This window comes from Pagrus pagrus (genome assembly GCF_965226575.1).
Source record: "Pagrus pagrus genome assembly, chromosome: 22".
Classification (NCBI taxonomy): Eukaryota; Metazoa; Chordata; class Actinopteri; order Spariformes; family Sparidae; genus Pagrus; species Pagrus pagrus.
The window spans coordinates 4,132,407-4,157,471 of NC_140204.1; the positions used below are offsets into that span (position 1 = coordinate 4,132,407).

A 25,065-nucleotide genomic window follows, 5' to 3' on the forward strand; every position below is an offset into this window, starting at 1 on the left:
ATTTTTATTCATACATATACATATATATAATATATAGTATATATATGTGTGTGTGTGTATTTTTAAAAGTTGGTTGACCATTGTTGCATCAATAAACTTGTTCCAGCAACAAGCTGTCAGCAGTGTTCCTCATAGATTTAGAGGAAACAGAAGGAATATAACTGGAGTTACTTCAGTTTGAAAAGTCTCTTCATACTTGCATACATGCTCACTCTTCACAATGTTTATTAGATTCAAGCCCGTTCAGACATATGTTGTACTGCATGTCAATTATCTTTGTCTCTCAACATGATGCTTCATACTGTGGAGGTAGTTTCTAAATCAAAGTCAGGCGACTAAATGAAACCATTTTTGGGTGTTTGAACATTGTTTGAAACATCAAAGATAATACTAGCACAAAAAAGTCATTTTAGACATTTTAACGTAAAAAAAATGTTTCATATTATTTCCTTGACATGTATTATACATACATCATTATCATTGTGTGCATAATGTATGTATTCCCATTTCTGAGAGTTTCTTCATGTGTTACATCACCCCAGTTGTTACGAGTCTTTAGACCAACTACTTAAGCTCTTCTTGTGCTTACAGCAGCTGTAAGCCATTCTGATAGGTAGAGGTGAGAAATATCAGAATGGTCTACTACCCGTTGGAAGGTTGAAACATTTTGTGGATGTAACATTAATTACGTTGCAGCCATTTCCCCCAGAGTTGGACACATTGAGATTAACGGCTGGTGGCGCCAATTCTCCAGTCATGAAAGACGTGAGACATTTCTGTTTTTTTTTAAATGTTTTTTTATAATATTTCTTTGAATTCATGAGAACAGAAAGTATAACAAAACACACATGAAAGCAAACATGGATATGAGGAATTCACAACATGTATAAATACAGATGACATTGAAATGTGACATTTCTGTCTCCTTAGTTCGTACGGATCAGATCCATGTCACCTGCCTTCTGTACATCATTATTAATTTGCTCTCTCTTATCAAGTAAATTTTTTAGATTTTTACTGGTGTAACCGTAACTGACTGAAACTCGGCTTGTAACTGTGCAGCTCTGGGCGGAGCAGTGAATCCCAATGAGACAACTCATGCTACAATATTTAACATCGTAGCTCCATAATTTATCATTTACAGAAAGCAATTCATTGATTTTCTAAGCTCTGTACATTTAACAACAATCGGGATCAATCAGAAACGGAGCCGTGAGAACTTCGTGATGGTTCCTGTTCGAGCTTCTGATGATGTTTCTGAAAACAGAAGAGAGAGAACACAACAACAACGTGAGGCCAATTGTGAGTTCTTGTGTGTTTAAATGTCGTGCAGGTGTTTTTGTGTACCTCCAGGTTGTCGTAGTGTCTCCGGCTGCTGCAGTGTGCGTCCTTTGCGGTGCTCTCGTTCAGGTAGAAAACCGAGCAGAGGTTACAGAAATACCCTGATTTAGGGACCACAAACTCCTGACCTGAAGAGGGAGACAGTGAGAGCGAAACAGGAGAAAAACACATTTTCATCTTGTGTTGTTTTTCAAACAATGAATGAGAGTATTTTTAAGTGTGTCTCACCGAGAGGGTTGTTGGGTTTGAACGGCGGCAGTTTGAAGTCAGCAGAGACACAAGGAGACTGAGAACGAGATCTCTTTGCTTCAGGTCCGACAAGCTCCCTCCTGCGTTTACTCACAGCTAAAGAAGAGGGAAAGAAACAATAATCCAGAAATCATTAAAGCCCTGACGATCACAAAGTAAGATTTGATCAAAATGACCTCAGTCGCTGCTCCTTTCAGCTCTCCGTACCTTTAATGTCCGCCCTGCTCCTTGCTTCCTTCTCCTCCTCTCCTTCCTCCACACATTCCTCCAGAGTCTGGTCTTCAGGGTGCTCCGGCTGCGTCTCCTGCCCAGCAGAGGCAGCATTGATGTCGGCTTGACTCGCAGCTTCCACCTCCTCCTCTTTCTTCTGGACCTCTGGCGGAACTTCACTTGACAGCGTAGAAGGATCTTTGTCCAATGACGAGGAGACATCAAGTGCTTCCTTTTCTTCTTCTATGCTGTCTTTTGCGCTCACTTTCCTCCCTCTGGTAGATTTTCTCACTGTGGTAAAAGTTTTTGTTAACTTTCATGTTTCAAAAAGTAACGTTTCTGTGAGTGTCTACAGATTAGATTTTGGGTGATGACATGATTGTGTTAAAGATTAATGTGTGTTAATGTTACCAGGGGTCGGTCTGGTTCTCTTCTTGGCACGACCTCTTGTCCTGGTTGTAACCGTTTCCTTTTCCTCCTCCTCTCCCACCTCATCTACCGTCACAAAGTTCATACTTTCCTCTAGAAAAGGACAAATAAAGCAAATTTTCAGATGAATTTCAATCAGCAGAATTTCCACCTTCCAACGCAGAAAAAGAAAATGTTCTGCTGGGAAACCTGTGGGTTCATATGGACCCCACGATTGATGACACCACAAAAGCTGCTTAGGAATGGCATGAGGATCCTGAAAGAGCCTTCAAATTCTTAAGATATCAATCCGTCTGAGGCCCGATCTCACAACCCACAGGACTTAGAAGGAGTCACGGCAATCACCCTGGTGCCAGACACCACAGGACACCCCCAGAGATCCTGTCCATGCCTTGATGGGTTAGAACCAAATCAGATCCACAGTTGGGGCTTCGTGGATTGGACTTGGGGTATGGCGTGTCCCATGGATGCTTGATTGGACTGGGATCTGGGGAATTTGGGAGTCCAGGCTGACGCCTTGAGCTCATGTTACTCTCCTCAAGAGCTTTTGCAGTGTGGACGGGGGCATTGTCAAACGTGGCATGAGATTCAAAATCCCGCTAAGAAACGCACCAGCAGGATGTTGAATCTCGTGAATGTATTTTTTGTTTTGCCTTGAATAATTTTGCGTAATCTAAGTTTATCTTTGAGTTGTTGTGGCAAAATACATTATGGGTCAAACAGTAGGTAACTTAATATAGTATTAATGAATTTATTTGGTATATTTCTTGGCGGACTACATGTGATTCTGGCAAAAAGTCAGAGTATGCCAGCTAACATAAATCCTGCACTCACTGCCAAGACATCCTGGAGCACTTAATGGAATGAAGCCATAGTCAATATAATTACTATACTGTATTATGTGTAGACAGAGTAACACACACCTGTGTCATCATCATGTTTGCGTTTAGCAGATGTTGAGGTTTTCTCCGCTTGCTCTTCGTCAGGCTTCTCTTCTTCATCACCGCCTGCTTCATCTAAAGTCACTAAATTCTAAAGACAGACACAAGAGATCTTCAGCATCAGTGTTTCTGTTTGTTTGGGTTTAACAGTGCTTCACAGATAAAATGTCGATGTGTTCAAATGTTAATTTTTACCTCTGGGTTGAAGGAGTCCACTGATTCGTCCTCCTGGAGGGATGGGCGGGTCTCCAGCGTAGTTTGCTCCACTTTAACATCCTCCTCCTCTTCTTCTACGAACTCATCCAGAGTGACGAGTGTCTGCAGCTCTCCCTCCATGATCTCCCGTTCCCTCTCTCGGCTCTCCGGAGGACTTTCCTCTCCAGCCTCGTCTGCCCCCACCTCATCCAGAGTCACCAGGTCATCGGTGTCAACCTCCACCTTCTCCTCATTTTCCCTCCCCCTCTCCTTGGACCTCCTTGTTCGTCCACAGCTGCTACCTCCTCCTTTGCTGCTGCTCTGGCTCCTTCGCTCCCTCTCCTCCCTCTCCCTGGTCCCCCTTGTTTCCCGCTCCTTGGTGATCTGCTTCTCTTTTGTGGCGTCTTGCCTCTTCCTCAGCTCTTCCTCCTCTGCTGTGTCGTCAGGGTAATCCTCCTCATCCTCGCTCACTTCGTCCAGGTTCACCAGAGTGCTCGTTTTGTCGTCTTTTTCTGCTGATTTTTGTTCATTTTCCACTTCCTGTTTCTCAGTATCACTTTGGGCCTTTTGAGGTGATTTGTCCTCTTTCTTAATTTCTGTTTTGGATGTGCTCTCCTCTTCTGCAGCAGGTGGATCCTCTTTTAAAACTATCTCATACAGTCTGTCCTCCTTGACCATCACTTTTTCAGATGCTTCCGAAGCTTTTATATCGTGTGTTGATGCGTCTCCTTTTTCAGTTGATGTCTTTTCATTGCTTTTTTTGTTCCTCTCCCTATCGGGCACCTCTGTGGAAGTCAGCTCTTCTTCATCGTCTTCTAGAGAATCTACGATCTGATACATGGGTTCTTCCTCCTCCTCATTTCTGGTTGGTCCTGGGAGAGATGCACTGCTTGTAGTTTGCTTGTCATCATTTTTTGAGATGTCTCCTATACTAGAGCTCTCCGAGTGTCCTGTTGGGGGCTGATCGTCGGTGGTGTCCTCCTCCACAGAATCAAGAATCTGATATGTTGCATCTTCTTCCTCTGCCACTTTTTCAGATGCGTCTCTGTCACTTTTCTTTAATGTGACCTTGTCTTTTACAGTTGTTTTAACCTCTTTCTTTGGTCTTCCCCTTCTTCCTTTTCGTCCTCTAGCGGGCCGATCATCCTTCACAACCTCGTCCTCCACAGAGTCCAATACTTCATAGGTTGCATCGTCCTCACTTACCTCTCTTATGCCACTTTTCTTTGCCGGAGAGGCTTTCTCCTCTTTCTTTGGTGTTTCTTCCCTTCGTTCCTGTGACTGACCAGCAGGAGTGTGCCTCCTTCTTGTTGGGGTGTCCTCTTTGTTAGTTTTCTCATTTGAAGCATCTTTCTTACTTGTTCTTTCCCTTCCTCTTGTAGATCTTGTTGTGACGGCTGGTTCCTCCTCGGTAGTCTCTTCCTCTACAGAGTCTAAAATCTCGTATGTAGCGTCTTTGTCCCTGATAGGTCTTTCAGACACTTCTGTCTTCTTCCCTCTTGCACTCCTTCTTCGACCAGACCTTTCTGAGGTGGCGGCTTCTTGAACCGGATCATCTTCAACAGAATCTACTATCTCATACATCATCTCCTCAGTGGCCTCTTTGATCTCTTTGTCTTTTTTAGAGACTCCTGCAGCGGTGTCCATCTTTGTCCGTGTCTCATATTTTTTAACCGCCCTGTCCTGTTTCTTTGGAGATTTGTCCTTCTCTTCAGTTCTAGATGCTGTGGCTGTGCGGCCACTCCTCCTTGAAGGTCCATCTTTTCTAGCAGTCGCCTCCCCTTTCCTGGTCCTTTTTTCCTTGTTGTCGGTCTCTGGCTCGTTCTCTGTAGTCGTTGGCTGATCTTCCAAAGAATCAATTACCTGGAATGTGTCCTCCTCTTGTTCTATGGGACTAATGTCTTCTTTAGATATCTGTTTGAAGGGAGCTTCAGGTTGTTGGCTGTCATCTTCTGTTGCAGTCTGATCATCAATTGAATCCAATATCTCAAAGGTTTCTTGTTCAGTATCGTCATTGTCAGGGTCTTTTAAATTGTCTTTGTTGTCACTGCACTGCTCATCTTCAACAGGATTTTCCATATCTTTGGAATCTTCTACTGCATCTTTAACTGCAGGTTGTTCATGAGATTTGTCGACTACTGGACCTGCAGCTTCCTCATACAGTTGGTTTACTGTGGAACCATCATCTTGGTCTGGGTGACCATCCTCTTGACGTGTTGCTGCTTGGTCTTCGGTAACACTGTCTAGCACTTGGAGAGAACCATCAATTTCCATTTCACTGTCGTCCTCTGGGCGGGCTTTGCCTTTATCATTGACACTGTCCAACACCTGAGAACTTTCCTCATGCAAAGTCTGGTCTTCCTCAGGTACAGCTGTATGGGTTTCAGAGCTGCCGTCTTGGTCCCCATCATCCATCTGTTTATCTGTTTGATCAAGTGAATCAAGGATTTGGTAGTTTTCACAGTCGTCGTCCTCCTCTGTATGTTTGTCAACATTATCTTCATTCCCTTCCTGTTTTCTTTTCTTCCGTGTATTGACATTAACATCAATCTCCGGACTCTGGGTTTGGCTCAACTCGTCCCCATGTCCTTGTGAAGGTGGATGCATCTCTGATGATGTTTCTATTTTTGTCTCTGACTCAACAGTTTTTGCAGCACTGCCCTCTGCTGACACTTTGTGGTCAGACTTTGCTAGTGCACCCTCTGAGTCTTTTGCCTCCTCTCTAAGCAGTTCTGGATGAGTCTTTATTGATGCCTCAACAGTTGCGGCTGATGTTATCTTTTCCCTTTCATGTGCAGCAGAAGATGAGCGTGTGCTACGACCAGAAGATGCAGTACTTGATGATTTTGCTGGAGATTTTGTCTTGCTCTGTTGTGTTTTCTGACCAGGTGAGCATGGGATTTCAGTGGATCTTGAAGAAGAGGAGGAAGTGGATTGTGAAGAAGAGGAGGAGGAAGGCTTACTGACACTGGCAGAGGACAAGGGTTTGTCAGGGGATTTAGTGGGCTCAGATGAGCCAGTTGACTTTTTTGGTGACACAGCGCTGGAGTCGGAGGAGCTTGAGCCTTTAGTCGACTTAGATGAGGAGGATGAGGAAGAGGCTGAGTTCTTGGAATCTTTCGAAGACCTTGTTGAGGTCTTTTTGCCACTGGAAGACACGCCTGAGCTTTGCCTCTCTCTTCTCACTGTAGAGGAGGAGGAGCTATGAGGCTTGGAGCTTTTATCTTCCCCCCCATCAACGACTTCATCAACAGTGACAAAATCTTCCATGTCAAAATTTTGCTCATCAAGAAGGTAGGTGTCTGAAGAAACAATATCCTCTGTAAAATCATCCTGACCCTGGATAGAGGACAAAGAAGGAATCAATCACTGAAACAATGAGTCATTTAGCTTATTAAAGAGTAATCTGATAAATTGTCGACCTTTTAATTCATTGCATGCAATTGTTTATCAAGGACTGCTGAAAATGACTTTCAGAGAAAATCATTATCAGGGTGATCAGGATTCTTTCCTTGGACAGATGAAAGATTAAAGTAAGTCAGTAAAAGGGACTATGAAGTTTATTGGAATATAAATCACAGCAATTTACCGTTCTTTGAGGCTTGTCTTCAGCTTTTGAGCTTGTGTTGTTTTCACTGGTGCTCTAAACATAAAAATAAATCAGTTTTCCTGGATTAGTGTCACATGAAATAAATGGGGAGATATTTATCGGGCAGGGTCAACGGTTGAGAGCACGAACAGTCACAATTATAACCACCCGGTTTTCAAAACGTTACAGTGAAGTTGTATGACTGTATGGAACAGGTACAAAATCAACCTCACCTCGTCCTCACTCTGCGTCCTGCTCCCTCGGATGAGTCTGTGCTGGCGAACTGCCGCCGTCAGGGCCTTGAAAATGTCCTCGTCCAGCTGAGAAAGCTCTGCAAAGTTTTCTTCAGGCTTGGGCACTGTGTCTGAGGGCTCCTCTTCGCCCTTTACATTCTCTACCTCTTCACTTGCCTCGGGAACAACAGTGGAGTCTGTGGTGATCTCAGTTCCTGGTTTCCCAACATCCTCCTCCATTGCTACATCTATGGAGGCAGCTGCACTTGGTTCTGCTGTGACGGGCTCCTCAACAGGACCACTGGTTTCCAGAGCAGAAGAAGGCGGCAGCTGGGTTTGACATTCCACATCTGAGGGCTTGGCTTCGACATTGATGGGTTCTGGTTCAATGTCGATCTCACTAGCATCTTGTAGACGCTGTTGTAGGCTCTTCAAACTAAAATACAAAATAAAAAAACAGAAAAGAACTGTTAGTTGCAAATTAAATGGAGGGATGTGCTCATCTAGTGTCACTGAGTTGCTTTTTGTTTATAACAAATACATGCCAGTGAGTTATTTTTTCAAATGAAAATCCCTCTTTTCTCTTCCTGTAATAACTTTAGTGCTGCAACTGGTAGCTAGCTACTCTTAATATCGAATCATCTGCAGACCATTTTCTCAATAAATCAATTAATTGTTTGGTCTTCAAAATGGTGAAAGATGTCCATCTCATTTCCTCAAAGTCATTGTTGACATGATCAAATTTCCATGTTTTTCTTCCAAAAACAAAGTAATTAGGTTTTTGATGATTTTAAAACAGACATACCAAACAGGCAGCAACCAGAGAATATGTTTGCATTTTTGCCTACATGACTAAGATTCAAAACATTGTTGCCCATTTCCTTTCTAGTTGATGAACTAATCAAATAATAGACTTATTGTTGCAGCTGTTAACCTCTTGAACTCATTGATGTTCTACATAAATCTGTCCAATGAAAGGTGACATGGGGCCTCCAGCTAATCCCGTCCATCGTATAACATTGGACCCATCATTTATTGTCATGCTTTGGCCACTCAAACTTGTTTTGTCTTTCTCTTAACTGGACAGGAATGAATTGCAAAGTGTCGTGATATACTCACGTCTCAAAACGCAGAACTTTACTCCTGGACAGAGGCGAGAAAAAAAGGATCGGTCAGTTGAGTTGTGAAGATGGGTGATTAGAAAGAAAAAAAAAATACATGAGGTGTGAGCAATTATGAAGACACACATACCAAACTGAACGCCTTTTTATAGAGCCAGGTGAGAAAGAGTTGTGCTTCTCCACCACTTGTGTTACTCCACTGGAGTCCACCATCTCAATGCATATCTGAGGTAGAGCGACAGTTGTGGACAAAGAGAGTAAAAAGACAGAGAAGAGGAAGAGATGAAAAAAGTGACAAGAATCTGTTGGATGTGACGATGTACAGTATATTCAAACAAAATGGTTGTATGCAAACTAATTTGCTTTAAATGACAAATACAGCTGGTTTTCTTATGGTTTAAATTATGGTGAGTTACATCCAATAAATCTATGCTTTCACAATTCAACTTAATCTGTAGGATGTATGAAAAGTGCAGGTGTTTGTACCCTGTTAGCGAGCGGCAGGAAGTTCACAAAGCTGGCAATGGATGCCACCACTTCTATGACCATCCTGATGATGTCGACAGACGTCTCAGAAGTCTCCACACACAACAGCCGCTCCTCCAGAGATTTTTGATCGGGAACTCCCTGAAGAACAAGAAACCGTTGGTGTTAAGGCTCAGTGATGCAAAGACAGCTGCTTTCTCTTGACAAAAGATTTAGATAAATGATTAATGACTTACAGCGTTACTCAACTTCATCAGAGTTTTGTACATTGTCTCCTGCAAATAGATTACAGATCATGAATTGCCACAGATGCTGTAAAAATACATGCATTAAGTTATATCTGCCTTTTTAACATCCTTTATGACAAAGTAAAGAATAATTCTTCTTGATTTCCTCTTGAATTCTATCCTGAAAGTTGATTGTTTTTCTTCCTGGCACAGTGTTAAAGCTCACAGGACACCCTCTGGTGCTTTTCTCAGTGTTCATACCTCACTGGATTCGACAGTCATGTGTTGCAAGACAAGGTGGACATTGAGTGTGCAGCCTTGGACAGAAACAGGATTTTTGATGTGATCTCGGGCAAAATTGCAGCAGGCAGTCCAATCAGCGAAAAACACAAAGGCCTGGAGTTTAAAAAAAAGGAAAAATAGAAATGGAGAAACAATGTCAATTCAACAACACAGCTTTATTTGATTGAGAACAGTGTAATTAAAATATTTGCGCTTGCAACGGTCTTCAGCTTCTATTCCTCACCCTCCTCTGCAGCGTTAAGACCGTCACGTTGTAGTACAAGGAGTGGAGGCTCAGTTTTGGGAAATACCGCCAGATCAGCCTGGCGACGTCCTCATGCTCGTAGTTCCCCTCTGGTAACCCGGTCAGCATGATTGTGGGGAACATTGAACCACGACTGGCCTCCTTGAAAACACAACATTTAATTTTTGACTCAACAGGAGCCAACCTTTTGCAGATATAACAGCTGTACACACTTCTTGCTTCAATGGATATCAAAAATAGTTTGGATCTTCTACAGTCATGTTGGGAAGAACTTTCCAAACACAAATGTGATGCTTTCGGTAACATTTGTGATTTTAACCACTGAAAGCGACTGTCTGCTCTGGCTGCTAACTAAATGTCTTCTACACTGAGCAAGAATCAAAGCAAGTAAATCAAGTAAAGTTGACAAGAGAAAAAAGGGCTTACCTCGATGTCCTCCTCTCCTCTGACTGTCAGGTAATCTTGGAGTGAAAAATGAACATAGGCACAGTTACCTCACTGAAAGAGTTAATATGGTAAAGGTGGCAGCAACAAACCTGTAACTGTCTCTCTTACCTGGGATGATGAACCAAGGAGATATGGTAGGGAACAGATAGGGACTCGTTTTCATCGTGATCCAAAATGGTGAAATGCTGCCCTGTGGAACACCACATTTGGTCAGCGGGATCGTTGCTCCGTCGACTGCGTCCTTGACCTCCGGCACAGCGTTCTCAGGAAGCCTTGGCGCTGCACAAACAACAAACAAACAAAGTGCCATTTCAATATATTTGAAAAGTGAATTTGCTGTTATTTTTTCATATCGCATGTGTACATTCTTCATAACTTACAAAACCCACTTACGCGGTGATGTACAGGTGCTGTTTGGTATTTTCAGCCTGATGACTTTGTGTCCAGGGGATTGTTTCAGGAGACTGTACCAAACTCCGAGCCGATCAGCATCGCTTTCACAGTCAAATTCTACATATACCTGGAACACACAAGCACACACAACTAAGACTAACAGAAAGTCTTTTTTTTAAAAGTATGTGTACGCCCAAAGTGTTTGTTTATACCTTGTTGAGGAGAGGCAGGAAGTTGCTGACCGAACCCATTTTTTTCAGAGTTTCTCTGAGCTCCCTGGCCTCGCTCGGTGAAATGTTACTGATGAAGATTATTTTTGTTCCTTCGTCAAGCACAGGCTGTGTCAAAAACAGGAAGTCATTTCATTTGAACAGGCTTTTATCACATTGAATATATACAGTATATTGGTGAGACAAACGTAGGAAGTCAGATCTGACAGTAGGGGGCGTTTTCTGCCACAAAATTTAAAGCAGTTTACCAATGATAAAGGATTTAAGTGTGTATGTGTGTGTGTGTGTGTGCGCGTATTACTTACGGATATCATCAGCTTCATCAGTAATTTGTAAAACCCGAGCTAAAAACAGACATGTGAGAGCAGGCAGTGTTAAAAAAATAGGATACTTTTCTACAATAGAAAAGCATCAAAGAGTGTGTCTTTGTATACATACAGTATGACTATAAATGGTGCTTGTGTGGCCTTTTGGATTTTTTCTTGAAAATAATCTGAGTTCATTGATATTTATTTTAAATACTGAAATCTTGGAGAAGATTCACATCAGTTTTCTCCATCTGTTCCTTGTTTTTTTAAAATCATCTCCAGAGGACATGTACTACTTCAAACCGTAGAGATCAGCGACATCTTGCAACAGAAACAAACAACAATATTTAGCTATTTGGGATGGGGTCATACAATCCAGGGGAAAATCATGTTATGTACAGATTCCTCAAGGTCCTGTTGTGAACAGAGATTTCCCAAGATTTACTTCAGGGGTCATCAGGAGCTATTGGGTACACCTGTGGTGTTCCCTCAGCTGACTGCAATCAGTTTACTGGGAGGCTATATAAGGCGGCTGCAGTTCCCCTGCTCAGTTGATCGTCTGTCTCCAGGGAGTCAACACCATCAGTTGGTTTTCTTTGTTTTGTGTTTGAGATTCTTCTTCTGGCCAGTTTTCATACATTTTGTTTCCCCCCTGTCCAGTGACTCCCACTTCACCTTTGGTTTTGGGTCCAATTGCCCGTCTATCATTTTGATAAAATCAGTGGGTGGCTATGGGGAGTTGTATTCCCACCGCCACCTTTTAGACTTCGAGGGACCAATTTGCTTTGACCCTTTTCGTGATTTGTACATTGTTTTGTTAGTTTCCCCTGTCCTTCAGGTTTTGCTTTCTGGGGAAATTTAACATTCTGCTCTTTTTTTAATAAATATGCATGTTTTTCAGTGATTTAAAAAAAATGCAGTTACCGGTGCCATCGCGATGTCGCTCCCCAGTACACTGAAACGGGTCCTCGACCCTCTGAACACAACGCCTTTCTGTTCCTTGACTTTGGTCAGTAAGTTGTGCACAGTCTCCATTGATGGCATCCGGATGAAGGCCTGAGAGTAAAACCAGATTGGAGAGTGTTAGAACATTTATTTCCTTCTTTTAAGTACTTTTGAAACTTGTGATAAATGATTAAATGAGGTTGGGTGTGAAAGCAATGGAAGGTTGTAATGCCTGAAGGTCAAACCAATGCAGTTTTATAACCTGGTACCTACCATTTGTGTTTGAGGAACAATATTGATGTTTTCATCAGCATAATGAAACCCATATGGAATGAGCAGTTTGGCAACATCCTCCTCTGTATAGAGGCCATCCTCATACTTGGGCAGTCTGGTTATGAGCACATGCTTCCTATGGAGTTGGAAAAACTGGAAAAATTAAGGAAAGAAAGGGAGGGGAGGACAATAAAGGTTGAGGTTAGTCTGACAATAAAAATAAAGGAACAGGAACAATTAATGTTGTATTATTGTCACATTTATAAGGATATTTTAGGTTTTATCTTCATTTGATGGCAAAAGCTGAGGTCTTGTTCTGTTTTAGAACAACCTCCTCCCCCAGAGTTTAATTTATAACATTAAGAAGTCTACATGTGTGAATACTGAATACTGTATACTGAATACTTCATACAAATGATTAAAAAAAAACCTACTCTTGGTGAGAAGAGGGTTTGCGACTTGAGGCACACTGAAAGGGAGACAAAGAGAATGTTTTTAAAAAAAGACGTTAAATTTATGATCACATGCAGACATTTGTGACTGATACACGCAGTCTCTTTCTTGGATGTCTTACCTATTCTGTTTGTATGCAGGTGTTTTTCTACCATTTCCCCAATAGTCAGAGGAGTAACTGCAGTTGAAGACGGTGCGGATGCTGCCGATGGCTGCTCGCTGACTACTGAGGCAGCTGGGGCAGAGGAATCCTTGGTTGGTGCTTCATCTGTCACAGGGTCTTCAAAAGATCAGATTTAATTAAGATTACTTTGAGTAATTAAGGTTGAAGATGAATAGACGTTACTTTACTTGTTGTTTGAAATGACAGGCCTGACAGAAGACCTAAAAGTATCTTGGTGTCCTGTTTTATATTGAATGTTATCCTTTAAAAGTTCTCTATAATCCTCACATGCCACATTCAAACACCGGCTGCCCATCCATCCGCTCTCCAACATACCTTTATGCATTGTCTTTGTCTGCACTCCACCACCTGGCAGCTTTGCTTCGACAGCTGGGCTTCCTGCAGCCTGCTGTTGCATTTGTGAAGCCTCTGTCTTGGTCTCCAGTCCTTGTGCAGAAGACTCTTTGACAGAGTGTTCTGATGGCTGGGTCTCGACTGCACTGGTTGTTGGTCGACTCTCGCTGGGTTTTTCCCCTTTGCCTTCGCCACAACTCTCAACTTCCATGGGCTCTGCCTCTTCAACTCCTGTTTCCTCAAGCTGCATTGGTTCCACGTCCTCGGCGTCACTGGCTTTGTCAAGTTTTGCTTGATGCTCAGGCTCAAAAACTGTCACATTTACTGTGTCTTTCGGCACCACCACGTCTTCTTTGACCTCAGTTTCAGATTCTTTAGGTTTTGAACTTTCCACATCAGGCTGACTTTCTGGAGCTGTAGATTTTGAAGAAACACTCACAGCCTGTGTAGCTGTTTCTTCAACAGTCTTCTCTGCTGATTTTTCACTCTCAGCTGTGTCTTTCGGCACCACCACAGCTTCTTGAACCTTGGTTTCAGATTCTTTAGGCTTGGATTTTTCCACATTGGGCTCATTTTCTTGAGCTGTTGATCTGGAAGGCACACTCATAGCCTTTGTAGCTGTTTCTTCAACATTTTCCTTTACCACACCTTCTGCTGCAGCCAACTTGTCTGCTGGAGTTTTGGGTTTCTGGGTAGTTGAGGCTTTTTCAACTTTGGAAGCCCTGACCTTTGCTTCAGTGACATTGTCTTTGCTTTTTGTTGGTTGAGTAACAGTCTTGTTTGCTGGCACCTCCCCCTTAGCTGTCTTTTTCGGCACCACAACAGATTCTTTAACACTGGCTCCAGACTTTTCAGGTACAGGTTTTTGTTTGGAGTGACCAGCATCAGGCAGATTTTCAAGATCTGTGGACTTTGATACGGAGGATTTTTTTTGCTTCACCGCTGCCTTTTTCACAGCTCCCTTCACAGGCAACTTTCCTGTTTTTACCGTATTAGTGATGTGCTTGGTTGAGATGGTTTTGGCTTTGGAGACCAAGGCTTTTGATTTTGTGACAGTTGTTAGGGCTTTAACTGACCCTTTAGCAGCAATGTTCTGACTGGTAACTTCGCCTGTTTTGGTGGTTGTGGTGGACGTGGCAGGTTTTCTGTGAACAAAATGGAGTTGTATGGAGAAAGAGAGTCTCAAGTTCAGGGTCAAGTTCATGCAAATTTATGCAGCAATTGAAAATTTATAGTAATACATTGAGAAAACAGATGTTTGTTAAAACACATCTTACTTCTGAGGAGGCTCTGTTTGCTCCTTAGTAACAGTCTCCTGCAAACAAAGGGAATTTTTGTATTTTAAATTAATCTGATTAATTTGATTATTGACACCATTACCACTCCACAGCAGACAAAATATAAATATTTACAAGGGACAGAGAGAGAGAGAAAGATGTAAAGTGTTATACCTTTTCTCTGGCAACATTTACTGTCAGTCCCTTCACACTGAAGATCTTTACGTCTCTCAATTTTTTAGCATCTTCCTCCTTTTCAAAACACACGTTTGCCTACATGTGCACACATGAACATACAAATATTCATATCTTAGCAAAAAACAGACTGAATTAGTTATTTGTAATCTTTCCAGTTCCATTTCTGTAGACATATGAGCAAAATTATAGTATATCCTTTTATAATTTATCTAATGCTTAAACCATTAGTCAACTGGTTAAACAGCTACAATTTTGCAAAACAATTCCTTCCATTCCCATCCATTTAACAAAAATGTCAGAAATTCAGTGGTTCGAGCTTCTCAAATTGGAGTATTTGCTGGTTACATTAAGTCTCCTACGATAATCAATCAAATGTCTCGCCATTTTATAACAGCCATTTTTGACATTTTACACAATTACATGATCAAGCTAGTAGATGAATAGATCGAACTGAATGAAACACATACCTGCCTTATGGCCCGAAACATTATAATCGACTTGGTTTTTCCAAACTGCCCCACACGGTCAGCCAAGTCATTGTGTGTGATAGAATTATAAATCCCCTGTAGTCTCACCATGGTTGGAGCTGAAGAATTACCAGACTGAATTGAGACAGACGGAGAGAAAAACACAAACTTAGACCAAATGTAGTGTTGCCCGTCACAAACGGACAAAAGACAAGATTGCGTGTGTTTAAAATTTCCAATGTAATCTGTCAACTATGAAAAATTAAAGTCAAAGTTTCAGTTTAGTCTTTTATCAAAGTGTTACATTTCCTGACACACACACACACACACACACACACACACACACACACACACACACACACACACACACACACACACACACACACACTCTCCCTTTTTGGTGGTAGACCTTGCCTTGCTCTTCTGTAGGCTGGGCTTCGACTCCTTCTTTGCTGTAGAGGATGAAGAGGCAGACTCCAACTTGGCAATCTCAGCCAGGAGGGCAGGAGTCAGAGTTTTAACCATGGCCTCCAGGTCAGACCGTTTTGACAGAGACTGGACAGCTAGAAGGAAAGAGTCAGACAAAATTGCAGAGTTTGGTGGTTGGAAGTATTCCTTAAATATTATATATAAAACTACACAACAAAAATGTGTATTTTTGGCATGCATTTATATACAGTATGTTATCATAAAAGTTTTAAAAAGTAAGTAAGTAAGTTTTAAAAGTAAGTCTATACTTAGGTCCTGGAGAGCTTAAAATGTTAGTAATCTTCACACCTGATGTTTCTAGTAGATTCTTAGCCAGTCTCTCTGCAATGCTCGACTTCTTTTGATGAGGAGATGACCCCTCTGTGGATGATCGGCTCTTCCTTGATGGCGATCGGCTGTCGCGGCTCTTCCTTGTTGGCGATCGGCTGTCGCGGCTCTTCCTTGTTGGCGATCGGCTGTCGCGGCTCTTCCTTGGTGGCGATCGTCTGTCATTACGCCTCCTTGGTGGCGATCGTCTGTCGTCGCTCCTCCTTGGTGACGATCGTCTCTCACGGCTCCGCCTTGGAGATGATCGTTTCTCATCTCTCCTCCTTGGCGAGGATCGTCTCTCGGGGCTCCTGGAACGTGACCGATTGCGGTAGGAGGTTGGGCGGTCATACCGCGGGGAGTAAGAACGAGACCTGGACCTAAAGAAAGTATGGACGAAATCATTTATTAAAAGATTCAAACAATTCAACCCAAGTCTAGATTTTTAAAGTGCTGAGAAAGAAAATCCCAAGAGACTAAATTAATGTTGATGTTGAAACAGATGTTTTAATGTTCTGCAGGAAAAAAAAATCACAAACAGGTAGTGACAAATATCTCTTCTGCTCATCAATGTTATTTCTAACAACAGAATTCATGTTTGACAGACCTGCGAGTGTATCTGGAGGTGCGTGGCGATTGCGATCGGCTGCTGCGTTTCTCCCTTCTACGCTCCGAGCCACGTTTGTGGCGGGGGCTGGATGAGCGGGAGCGGGAGCGGGAGCGGGAGCGGGAACTACTCTCATGCCTGCTCCTCTGGTGACGATGCTGGGAGGTCGGTGCAGAGGTTGAGGCTGAGGCCTTGGTGTCTTTACCTGCAGCCCTGACGAAAGCAATGGACAAGAAAAACATTGGTGGATAACAGGAAAGAAAAAAATTATTAGTAGGGCACTGGCTGAAAACTGGTGTGGTCGCTATGTGTCTGGAGCTAAACAAATAATTGGTATGTCAGAGGTTTTGATCAGCTGTTATGGCCGAAACTGTGGTCTTCAGACTGCTCTGATATAAAACTAAACTTTGATGTAGAACAGACAGGCCATACTACTGGTATCTTCCAGATTGTGTGGCTCCATTATTACTAGTTTATCCTTCTTACTTTTCATTTAGACAGATTTACTTAGTGTCAACAAAAAAAGAGAACAGAATTGCACAGAGTACACAGTCATCTTGTTTGAATATTTGAATTGTTTAAGTGATTAAAGTGGCAGGTCTTCCCAGCTTAAGAAATTTACCTGGGCCCGAGTGTTATCTCACCATCCCACTCTGGGAATCTGTGGAAAAAGAAAATCAAATCAAATTCAAACACACCTATTAAAATAGCAAACGGGCAATATTTTTCCAACAAAAGCTGAAGGTGTCTGCACGGAGGTAGGTGGTCATATAACAGTTTTACTTTGGTGATGTTTCTACAGTCAAAGGACATCGAGGAATTGTACAGGTGCTGCAGGCTATAGCTATAAAACAACCACTGATTAGTCGTCTCAGACTTTTTGACTGTAGTTTATCTTGACAAATACGTTCTAAAAAGAAAACCTAAACTCTGGCAAGTTCAAGTTCCACTAGCCTCCCAATAATGGGGGTTCAAAAAAGACCATTTAAGGAACACAATTTAATACCACAGGATGTTAAGGTGCGCTATGGGCCCTTAACAATTAGCTATGCAGCCTGTGTCACCATGCTGCGGAGGTGAGACACCAATGGTTCAAGTACAATCCTGAGAAAGAGGTTATAGTATTACAACTTCTCTTTTTCTCTCCAGTGTTTCCTCTACAGTATTTTGGTCCAATCCTGGTTGGTTTCCCCCGAAGAGATGAAGAAAAGGGCAATGATAATCAAACAATCAGGAAAAGGATTTACCTTGTTCGCAGGAGTGTGCAGTTCTCAAGGTGAAGGCTGGTGTTCTGGTGGCAGATCCAATCCTAGTAGTCAGAACAACAGACACAGCATTTAGAACAGGCCTCATTATCATTAAAACTGACATCAGCATCAGTATCTCAACTATTATTTGTCACTGACAACACAAATCCTCCACTGTAATTATGTGACTTTGTAGTCAAGTTGAGTTCAAGGGCAACAAGTCTTCATCATGGAATATAACAAAAACAGTGGTAACAGAAAATCAAAACAAAAAGCTCCTTTTCTTGAAAGTTTTGTTCTTCAGTCTTATGTGGTATCATAAAGTTTCCTGGGGTTTGGTGAAGGTCATCTCAGCAGAGGTCACAGGTATGGATCAGGACAAAAACACACAGGTAGAGACATCTGGAGGAGAGGCAGGAACATGTAGAAACTGGAGAGGGGAGGAATTTGTTGTTCCAAAAGGAGGAAAGTAATCAAAAACAGATGGTCCAAAAAAAAAAAAAGAAATCCCTGCTGGTGACACCAACTCTCAGAAATGAAGTAACAAAATGCATCATTGACGGCTCAAATGGCATGAAAAAAAAAAAATCATTCACGAACAATTATTTCAAATTATTCAACTGAATATAAACTGAGACAAAGGCCAAAAACTGAGTTAAAAGGGATCAGCCAGCTTCCATCATCCTCTGATGCACCAGTTCTTCAGATGTGCAGATTCTTCCTCACAACGACCTCAAAGCCCCAGTTCCTTTTTCAGCAACAGTCTCAGGAGTTGGTCACATCCCATCAGTTAATATCAACGCCGCAACAGACATCTGGCAACGGCCAATACACACCAACATTTCATCTGTTTAAACTTGACAACGATGTTCTAAGCAAGTCTAAAGACAGTCAAGTCAAATGTATTGAGTCAGATAAAACAGTAAGCTGTGACCGGCATTGTTGAACCATTTTGGTACATGACATTTAGTTTGTACCAAAATGATTTAAGACTCTCACAAAGTTTGCCATCCAAGCTCGATTTTGAAAAACGGCACACAGCTTTTTTTTTGGTGACGGGCTTATTAGCTTGTGGTTTCTTGGCTTGAAAACCGGCGGATGGCCAGGTCAAGTCCAGCACAATCCAGTCAGCACATAGTGTGGCCTGGTAGCTGGAGAGGTGTCAGTGCAAGGCATCGAACCCCTTACCGTTCGGGGCGCCTCACTATGTGGCAGCCCCCTTGATCTTATGTTTCTACAAACAATAATGCGTGTATGGATCATTTGTGCAAGTGTTTTTCAGGCCTGTGCGTGTGAGAGTGACAACAGAGTGATAAAACAAAAAATGACCCATTTAAAATTGGTATTTTACAAACAGAAAAAACAAGTTTTAGATATTGAAAAAATAACCAACAGACAGTTTCTTAATGGGAGAAAGAACAGAGTGCATTCTTCCACTCACCTTCATATGAGTACATTCTTTGTTACACAGAGAACAGGTATGTGGAAAGATTTTCGGCGAGGCAGCTGCATAGTCATGCATCATGACCGGTGTTGGAAGACCCTTGGAGACTGCCATCTTCATTGGAGGCGTCTGGTTAGAAGCTGTCAGCATCATTTGATTGAAGGTCATCAGGGGCGGGATCAGCTGAGGCAGAACTTGAGGAATAACGATGGGACGAGGGGCACCAGGGATAAACATCGGATGTTGCATGGCACGTGGAGCATCAGTGACGTTGGCGATAACGGCAGGAGAATGAATTGATTTCGCTGCAGAAAAAACTGGAGGCCACATAACTTGCCCCGCCTGCGATACTGGCTGCTTCTGTTGCTTTGATTGTTGCTCCACTGGTGGCTTCTGCTGAATTGGCTGCTTCTGCGACTGCTGCTGCTTTTTCATCTGCTCAGCAACTGTTGACCCTTGACTTCGAGTTTTACTCTGATTCTTAGTGCCACTCTTGTTATTACTGTCAAAGAGCACTAGGCCAGTTCGGCCGGGATGCACCCCCCGGAGCACATTGGTGGGTGGTTGGGTTTTTGATGTTGACTGGCGATCCGACGTTGGTTCTTTCAAAGGAACGGGTTTGGAGGCTTCTGTCTTGAGAACTCTGATGTCTGTGTCTTTATTTGGCACAGAGAAAGAGCTGGGTATTGTTTTGGAGGTCTGGTTTGGTTGGGTCTGCAATAGTGTGGTTTGATCATGGCTTGAGGGAGCCACAGATTTCAGTATTGAAGTGTACGAAAAGTTGGTACTGGGGACAGAACCTGCCTGCTGACGGGAAGAACCCAAGGCACTGCTTTTCACCTCTGTTGTAATTTTTAGCAGTGGTTCTTGACTGTGTCTAGGAGCATCATAATTGTCCATCAGCAACATACCTCCACTCCCACAACTGTTAGCCCTGCTGCCACTAGTCTTTCCAATCTCATCTCCAACCCCTCCTATATATTTACCAGTATGTCCATAGTCAATCACTTTACTTGGCTGAAGAACAGCTGACGAGATTTCTTCCTGACGTATCCCTGCCCCCCCAGAAGTGCTCAAACTGTGACTGTCCATTCCACTCACACCTCTGGTGGACTGGGGTTCAGGGTAAGGTTTTGACTGACCTGCAGATGTAGGCTTCTTGGCCTTCTCGATACGGATTTGGCGTAAGATGAATGGCAGGTTGGCAGGGGTGATCTGGTCTTCAGGGTAGGAGATAAGATGTTCCAAGTCCTCTTTTTCAAGTCCAAAGTGCATAAGGATGTTAGCAGCTGATTGAGAGGTGTACTTAGGTCGACCGGACTCTGTAGGGGTCGCAGGTTTGTCTGGCCCTGGGTAGTCATAACCACCTAACCCTGGGATGGGTTGCATTTCACGTTCTCTTTCACTGGGGGCATGAAACCTACCGTCACTACCACCTGCATAGTTAGAAGAAGCAGATGATTGATAAAATTTAGAGTCATCAGCGGTGGGCCTTTTGTAATTCGACCAGTCCATGGAGCCTCTGGTACTTTCAACATCTGAGTGTCTATGTCCTAGAGAGACAGAGGCTGAGGGCAGTGGGTAGGAGGTCATTCCGGTGCTTGAGGAGCGAAACTCATCTCTTTGTGTGCTGGTAAAGCGAATGTCCTGGTCTATAGGCCGTTGCACTGGATTACCAGGAACCCTTGACTCCTCTCTGGCTCTACTAATATGCATGTCTATAGACCTCTCTATGTCTGCATCCATAATGGCCCTACTCTGTTCAGGCCTGTAGCTCATTGACTGAGACATCAGAGATGGGAGCATTCCTCCAGAGTTGTTAGGAATCACAGGGGACGCTCCGGAAGAACTGAAGCTGGACCCAGGTCCAAGGCGAGAAGTTCCCCTCCGAGGGTCAATCTCTGCCTGTTGACCGTGGAGTCCATACTGCCCCTGGGTAGAGCTTTGGTTCTCAGCGGCAAAGGGATCATACAGGTGATGGGACATGGTGTTTGCGAGATTTAGAAGTTTAAGGAGATTGATGGTCTCAGCAGTTGAGAAGGGGGGTGTTGTAGATATGTAGGAAGCCGGTGTGTTGGCAGTTGGCTGTAAAGTTTGCAGCTTGGCTGCCAACAGCAACAGCGTAATATATCGGCGTCAGACCTAGCTGGGCTTTCAGTTGAGTCATCCACAAGGAGGCAGCCGGAACCAATCCCGAGCAAGCTCCCTGAGAGCCCTCTAAGTAGAGGGCTCGTTGTGGGGTCCGGAGCAGGAGAAGCTGCACAGTACTCTGATTGCAATGCAAAGCTGAAAAGTTAAGAAACAAAGGGAGGGGTTATTGAATGGGACTGGGCTTCAGCTTCTTGGATGGGTTGAATCCATCATCTGAAAGGTCTTGTCTGGAGTTATCCCCTCTGGTGCTTTCTGTCGGACACACTCACTCCGTCACTTCTTGCTTTTAACTAGTAAGAAAGCACAGAGGAGGCAAAAGCAACAAAGCACAGATAAAGAGAGAAAACAAGGTCAGTGCTGTTAAAAGAAAACATCCAGCACAAGCAGAAGCTCATTAATTTCCTTTCCTTGCTCGTTTCTGGTGAAAACAGTTGCGGTTTGGCAACAGCAGTTACACAAAACACACAAACATTTTTAAAGTAACTACAAGAAACTTTTATTTGTTGACAAACGCGGTAGTGTTTCCCAGAACAAGGACTCTTTCTCATGACCGCCAACGCATCATGTCATAAAGATCTTGATCTGGCTAGCGCTTGCATTTGCTTTGGAGGAAGTCTCACACACACACGCACACAAATGAGAACACACACTCACAGGGTGGCTGTGGCTCAGGTATTAGATCGTCCACTCATCAGGAGGTTGCTGGTTTGATGCCCTGCACCTACATATTGAAGTGTCATATTGAAGGACAGTACTGAACCCAAAATAACCCCCAAAATAAGGTTTGAAACGCATTGTCCCAAACAAGTAAAACTTCTACTACACATCTGCATGGTTTCAAGACACCAGTATCTTTTTAACTCCATGCACAGTGCCGTGACGTCACGTCGTTAGGACATCCCATCAGACCACTTGGCCAAATATGAGTTTAATGTCTTATCTTCAATTAACCTCACCTTTCTTGGTAATCCTGTGCTTAACCTCTTCTCCTATGCCTATTAGTCTGGTAAGTCTGTCTGCAGCCGCACTAAATCAGTTGAAACTGTTGTGAATCTCACTCGCAACCTATGTCAGCGAAACACCACCAATAGCTGATATGTTTCCAAGTTCGGCTGCGACAAAGCAGACTATTGGCTTTTGGAGAGAAGGGGAGGGATGTGTCTCATACAACTGCCCTCTCTGGCATTCCAGACCTTGCTGGATGTACTTTTCTCACAACAGTAGAACGAAAAGGTCGGAGGGGACACTCTCAACTCGTTAATGGAACGCAGATGATGTTGTTTTCTTGGAGGGATAGAAACATTTTTAAAAACTCAGATGGGTCACCAAATATACTTTGGCTGCCGTTAAGAGACCTGGGTAGTACGTGTCAAGTCAGAACCAGGAAATTATATATACATATGACATGAAGTTATAGTTAACTTTGCCAGTGATTTAGATCTAAAGGGCTGCAGTAAATGGGATTATTGAGTATAATGTATGATATATCACAGTTATTCTTATATATTGTTATTTTCTCCTTTGTAGACCACACCCACAAATACACAGTTACTCAACTGGAAAAGTGTCCTCCCTTGGCATATGTATGTCTTCTGCCCAGTCTCAAATACATCCCCTGTGCTGATTCTTTGAATACAACCATCTCCACATCGGCCGAACCAGGCCACTTACCCTTCCAAAAGCCAAACAATAATTACCTGCTTCTCGTGGCTGATACCAATAAGATAAGAATATTTCAGATTTTTGTATCAGTGTGTGTATGTGCAGCGCTTGTTAAGTCAATGAAGGCAATTTGGCTTCATGTTATTGACTCCATTTATCAGCTGTAATATCACAGATAGCTATAGCCAACAATATACATTTTCTTAAAGTGGGCACATGCACCCTACTCAAAATGAGTTGGGCATATGGGGATACTTTAATGATTCACCTGATTGTTTGTCCTGTGGCCTATGCATAGTTTTATTTTGTGATTATTTTGGGTCCCCAAAAAATAATGCAACACATGTCATTTGACTTTTATTGTATATTCATGCACATGCACCCAACTAATTTAGAGTAGTGTATATCATAACACTTCTCTCACACAGTTAGAGTGGTAAATCCTGGAAAGTAGCATTTATTGCTAGCACACTGTAATGAATGGCAGGTAGGCAGGTCAATATTTCCAGTTCATGCTAACGGTTTAGGTTGGCGTCGCAGTCTGGCACGACTCACAGGCCTGAGCCCAACCATCACTGACGTTAAGGATGGCAATCGATCTGTAGATATAGATCACACTGAAGTACAAACACAAAATAGCAGTGTTGTCTGTATTTCATTTTAAAACATTTGCTACGAACCGCTCGCAAGCCAAACAGAGCTAAAATGGCTACACTAGTTTCTCGTGCTCTTGCTAGCAGCCGCTAACGGTCGTCTTCAGGAGGGTCTGTATATCAACAAACACGTACCAAACAGGGTTTCCGGTTAACTTTGTGTTGTTGTAACATCGTTTTTGTTGCCTACCTTCCGTTATTTGTGTGTATCTTGCGGATTTGTTGTGCTCGAATTCTTCTTCGGGCTGTTGTCAGGAAGGAAATTCCGGGTGCACAGAATCGTATACACTTCCGGTCGCTGTGTCCAGCCTTCAGAGTAAAAGCACGATCGTTAGAAGACTAGAGCGCTGAAGTCACGCCCCTTCCGGTTTACCTCATGGGACCTTTTTAATTTAATTATTTTATTAAATTATGCTTTTAATCACACATATGATGTTTGTCAATTTAAAAGATAATTTTCTAACTTGAGAAAGTCGCAGTTTGTCATAAACCTTATGAAATATCACACTGGAAATTCGTCATTATTAAGCCTATATAATATAATGTGTGTGTGTGTGTGTGTGTGTGTGTGTGTGTGTGTGTATATATATATATATATATATACAATCTTGGAAGGTAAAAAAGCTTGAATTTTAATATTTACAATATAAATGAGGTAATGATAAAAATGATCAATTTCATGATAAAAATGAAATGTTTATTTTGTTCCATAACTGAATAAACAATCTCTCAGAGGAAAATAAGATCCCAGAACACTGTTTGAAGCTAGAAAGGTGGCAGGGTCCGCCACATATAAACAAAGTAAAACAGTATGAAATTGTGTTGTCCTTTAAGGTCAGTTTGTTTAAGAATAGATAGGATTTTCCTTTAATGATCCCCCTTGGGAGAAATTGACAGGTAATACAGCAAAATTGTTTATACAAATTGTTTATACAAATACAAAACGATTTCTTTCATTATGAATGATGAGCTTAACAATTTGAGTGAAAAATTTAAAACTAAGAAAAATGTCCATGAATTTCAGAATATCTCAGTATTTGGTATGTCGACCTTTTGCTTTGCAGGTTTACTGGTGTTGCGTTGCACTCCTTTAACACTGTTATAATAACTGATTATAGACAATTAAAAAAACAAATGATCACAAGCTTTAGAATAGAACCAGAGATATCTTCTTTTATTCTACACATTCTTCTTCCTTTTGAAAACCAGGCCTTGTAGATCTAGTATGAGCAAAGATTCAGCCACTGTGTTGAAACAGATTTTGGTGGACTGCTCGCCTGAAGCCTGTGTCATTGCTTAAACTTTGGTCAGCCTTTAAGGCAAACAAGAGCGGGAAGTGATGCCATTTGATGAAACAAACAATCTGATAAGCCTTTACAGATAACTTGGGGTAAGTCAAGGTTTTCATGTGAAAAAAAAGAAGTAACTGT

At 42.5% G+C, this 25,065-nt stretch overlaps 1 protein-coding gene across 2 annotated transcripts; it reads right to left on the minus strand.

Moving 5' to 3' along the window:
* Nucleotides 1-404: 404 nt before the first annotated feature.
* On the minus strand, nt 405-23,923 carry LOC311251905 (uncharacterized protein). 2 transcript variants are annotated; one of them, XM_084344573.1, is made up of 35 exons: nt 23,826-23,923; nt 19,167-21,455; nt 17,726-17,787; nt 17,101-17,139; nt 16,479-16,691; nt 15,854-16,251; nt 15,491-15,639; nt 15,077-15,211; nt 14,586-14,684; nt 14,412-14,449; nt 13,117-14,279; nt 12,739-12,897; nt 12,599-12,633; nt 12,165-12,317; nt 11,871-12,002; nt 10,944-10,982; nt 10,621-10,746; nt 10,409-10,535; nt 10,124-10,294; nt 9,995-10,029; nt 9,548-9,709; nt 9,283-9,417; nt 9,031-9,069; nt 8,795-8,935; nt 8,439-8,533; nt 8,307-8,330; nt 7,188-7,623; nt 6,955-7,008; nt 3,366-6,704; nt 3,153-3,261; nt 2,212-2,322; nt 1,798-2,091; nt 1,570-1,686; nt 1,348-1,469; nt 405-1,257 (listed from the first exon to the last, which is right to left on the minus strand). In XM_084344573.1, exons 2-35 carry the CDS (start codon nt 21,153-21,155, stop codon nt 1,195-1,197), a joined length of 10,503 nt encoding a protein of 3,500 aa, XP_084200699.1. In that variant the 5' UTR covers nt 21,156-21,455; nt 23,826-23,923; the 3' UTR covers nt 405-1,194. The 2 variants fall into 2 exon arrangements, with proteins under 2 accessions (XP_084200699.1, XP_084200698.1); XM_084344572.1 differs by having other exon boundaries at nt 19,167-21,610; nt 23,826-23,921.
* Between the last annotated feature and the right edge of the window lie 1,142 nt (nt 23,924-25,065).

What these genes read in the sequence shown, in the direction of transcription:
- LOC311251905 (XM_084344573.1), bottom strand. Translation starts at nt 21,155, where the DNA reads ATGTCCCATCACCTGTATGATCCCTTTGCCGCTGAGAACCAAAGCTCT. An exon ending in GAGATAACACTCGGGCCCAG is followed by an intron (nt 16,692 to 17,100) that starts GTAAATTTCTTA and finishes TGCTTTCGTCAG; the next exon opens with GGCTGCAGGTAAAGACACCA. An exon ending in GCGACATCGCGATGGCACCG is followed by an intron (nt 10,983 to 11,870) that starts GTAACTGCATTT and finishes GTCTGTTTTTAG; the next exon opens with CTCGGGTTTTACAAATTACT.